Here is a 3,480-nt window from a genome sequence, read left to right as displayed (position 1 = left end):
AGGTACTCGAATCATTCGAGGAATCGTTTCAGCCCTAGTTCACTTTGACTCTAAAGACGGCACCTGTAGAAAATTTGAAGCTGATGAAGCTTCATTATCAGTGAGCTCCTCCAAAGCTGTGATGCTCCTTTTTTTGGTCAATAACAGATGAACAGAGAACCAACTGCTGTAGGTAATAAGTTAAAATTTTAATATTCCATTTTCTGTTTTCATTTTTTCAGATTTGACACATTATGTCTGTTAACAAGCAAGATGTTCTTGCTCATCATTTTATCCTCAACCAACAAGACATCTCTTTTCTGAACCAGAGGGAATCTCTGAAAACCAAAGGGAGAGCAGAGGAACCAGAACTTGTACAAGAAGAAGAGCATGAGTCAGAACCAGACCTTACTGCACCAAAGCAAGAGATGGATAACACAATAGGAAAAGATTCTGCATCTCTTGAAATCAAAGAAGAGCCAGAGGAACTAGAACTGCAACAAATGAAGAAAGATGATTATCAATTAGGATCTCTGCAGATTGTAAAGATTGAAGTTGAAGACATCAGTCAGGATGAAAACCAGGATGTACTGGACCACGAGATTGATACCTTAATAGGAACCAATTCTGTATCTCACCAAATCAAAGAAGAACCAGTAGAACTAGAACTTAAAGAAATAAAGGAACTGGAGGATGGATCAGGACTTGAGCAGATGGGAAGTCAGGATGAAAACCAGGAAGTACCGAAGGAGGAGATTGATATCTTAATCCTAAAGCTTTCTGATGATGAAACAGACCACCAACGACTGGAGCTCAATGGAACCCAAATCATCTTTCAGAACATCCCTGAAGCAGATCATCATCAGGGAATAGAGACTAATGAAGCCTCGGGATCCCACAGAGATAAACGGCAACAGAAAACCAGATGTGGGAATGAAGAGCAAAGAATGAAGGGCAAGAAAATTCAGAAGGATAAAAAATTGAAACAGTGTAAAGTGTGTCATAAAAGTTTCAAATTCAACTGTGGATTAACAGTTCACATGAGAACTCACACAGGTGAGAAGCCATTCTCATGTATAATCTGTGGAAAGTCTTTTAATCAAAAAGGTAATTTGATTAGCCACATGAGAACTCATACAGGTGAGAAGCCTTTCTCTTGTCTGACCTGTGGAAAATGTTTCAATCAAAAACATATTTTGAATTGCCATATGAGAACTCACACAGGTGAGAAGCCTTTCTCATGTAAAACTTGTGGGAAATGTTTCAGGCACAAAAATGATTTGAATAGCCACATGAGAATTCACACAAGTGAGAAGCCTTTTTCATGTTTAACTTGTGGAATGGGTTTCAATACAAAGCGTAATTTGACTAACCACATGACAAATCATACAGGTGAGAAGCCTTTTTCTTGTATAACTTGTGGAAAAAGTTTCAATCAAAAAGGTCATTTGAATAGGCACATGAGAACTCACACAGGTGAGAAGCCGTTCCCATGTATGACGTGTGGAAAATGTTTCAATCAAAGAGGAAGTTTGACAAGCCACATGAGAACTCACACAGGTGAGAAGCCTTTTTCATGTATAATTTGTGGAAAGGGTTTCAATGCGAAACGTAATTTGACTAACCACGTAAGGAATCATACAGGTGAAAAGCCTTTCTCATGTGGAACCTGTGGCAAAGGCTTCAGTCATAAAAAAAGTTTGACTAACCATGTTATAATTCACACAAAATAGAAGCCTTTCAAGTCACGCAAAGTCATGGGACCGAGGTGAGGAATGTAGCTTGTTAACCATAGATCTACACTTTTCCCTGATGTACCTTTGTTTTTCCACATGTGATATTTTGGTTGACATGTTTACCAAGTAGAAAGTGATGGTGACATTGTCACCGAACCAATCTGTCAAAAGGCTCAAAAACAAATGAATGTCCGCTCTGTTGACAATGAAGAAACTGCTGACCTAGTTAAGCTAGCAGTAGCAGAAGCCAGAACTACGCCAGTGGAAGAAGTGGTTGCCCAACTTTCAGCCAAATCACAAGCCACGGTGACGGAGCACATCGCTGAAAATCTGAGATGTTAACCATCTGAGCAGACACCTCAGAGTATTTAGAAACCACCAAAAGCCGCCTAACAGATGTAGATAGCCGCCTCTCTACATTGATGGGCAAGCTAGCAACACTGTGCAACACACTGGAGGAAAAAGCTGACAGGTCGGCCAGAGACTACATAAAGATAGGGGGGATTCCCCAAACCCCTGAAATACCTAACCTTCCCACCTATTTACTCAATGCTGTCCTGAAGTGGTTCCTGGAGATGCCTTCAGTTGAAATCGTGCGAATTGGTCCAACAGGGAAAAATTCCAACTGTAAGCTAATTCTGTGTTTCCTTCTGCTGACATTTACTGACAGAGATGGGTCCAATGTGTGGGGATAAACCAGACTCATTAAGTGCTGTTTGTTAAAGAATGTTCTGCCCTTTATTGTTTCTTGAAGCCCTCTAGTTCCACACTGACAGGAATGTCTCCGGGAAATATATCGGAAAGGGAACGCTCCTCTACGTAGAGGTCCAAATTTACTGGGACAGAGAATCTACATAGCACTTTGAAAACCGTGACCACCAGCTTATACGTTTTAAATTCATACCTTGAATGTGTTTCACCCCCAAGAATGGATTCGCTATGAAAACGATCACATTATGACTAATTATGACTTATGCACGCTTAATAATCATCATACACTTGTATTTGGGTTGTGCCAATGTTTTTGTAAACCTTTTTTATGACAATGAGACAACAAAAATGACATGATGCGTTTGTTTTTTCATTTGAAATGAAAAAACAAAAATATTCTCGTTTTTTGTTTATTAAACCATAATCAGAAATCAGATAATGGCTCAGCTCGGCTCGTTATCCGATTTCCCATTTCATTCACCAAACGAAAATGGAAAACTCGGATAATGAGCGCTCGATTTCAATTTTCATGATTTCAAGTGGTCTGACCTGAAGTCCTCTCTGTCCGGCACAGTTTGTTTTTGTAAACTCGTCCAAATTGGCATGTAATTAAATTGATCATGATACCTTCACACAGAAAGCCTTATACACTTTGTTTACTATATGAAGCTAATGGCTGCTAAAAGCAGCTTCCGATTTAGTTAATGGCTAAAGGACTAGTCCGCCCAATTTTTACCAACCTTTAATCTGCTCTGGTTTAAAAAGACGCTCAAACCGTGACTAGAACATTCTGCCCGTCATTCAAACCCTTTAGTTTTTCCTTTCTGAATAGCATACCAATTATAATCTGGTATGTCATGAACAAGCATGCAGAAAAGGTTATCCAAAATATAAAAATGTATCTATTTCTACCAGGTAGGAAATGTTTGAAAAAAGAGGATTTGGGAAAGAAAGCAGGTTATCATTCTGACTTTAATCTAAAAAAATGTCTTGCACATCAGTTGGTGTTAGAATAACGTTACAGGCCCTTTATCTTCATATCCTCTTCTGTGGT

The 3,480-nt window shown here is 39.1% G+C and overlaps 1 protein-coding gene across 2 annotated transcripts in view; it reads left to right on the top strand.

Annotated features, from left to right (window-relative positions):
• The window catches only part of LOC106941424 (zinc finger protein OZF-like), a 22,721-nt gene extending 19,899 nt beyond the window's left edge, over positions 1–2,822 (top strand). Inside the window, exons 2-3 of one of the 2 annotated variants that reach the window (XM_015024463.1) lie at positions 222–1,287; positions 1,540–2,822. In XM_015024463.1, the coding sequence (XP_014879949.1) occupies positions 234–1,287; positions 1,540–1,712 (1,227 nt within the window). In that variant the 5' untranslated portion in view covers positions 222–233 and the 3' untranslated portion in view covers positions 1,713–2,822. Of the gene's footprint in view, positions 1–221 lie in introns of both variants that reach the window. The other variant, XM_015024462.1, reaches the window with a different exon arrangement.
• Positions 2,823–3,480: the final 658 nt, after the last annotated feature.

This window comes from Poecilia latipinna, unplaced genomic scaffold (genome assembly GCF_001443285.1).
Source record: "Poecilia latipinna isolate Pla-1442-1.1 unplaced genomic scaffold, P_latipinna-1.0 Scaffold3662, whole genome shotgun sequence".
Lineage (NCBI taxonomy): Eukaryota > Metazoa > Chordata > Actinopteri > Cyprinodontiformes > Poeciliidae > Poecilia > Poecilia latipinna.
This window is presented reverse-complemented; position numbering and strand designations above follow the sequence as displayed.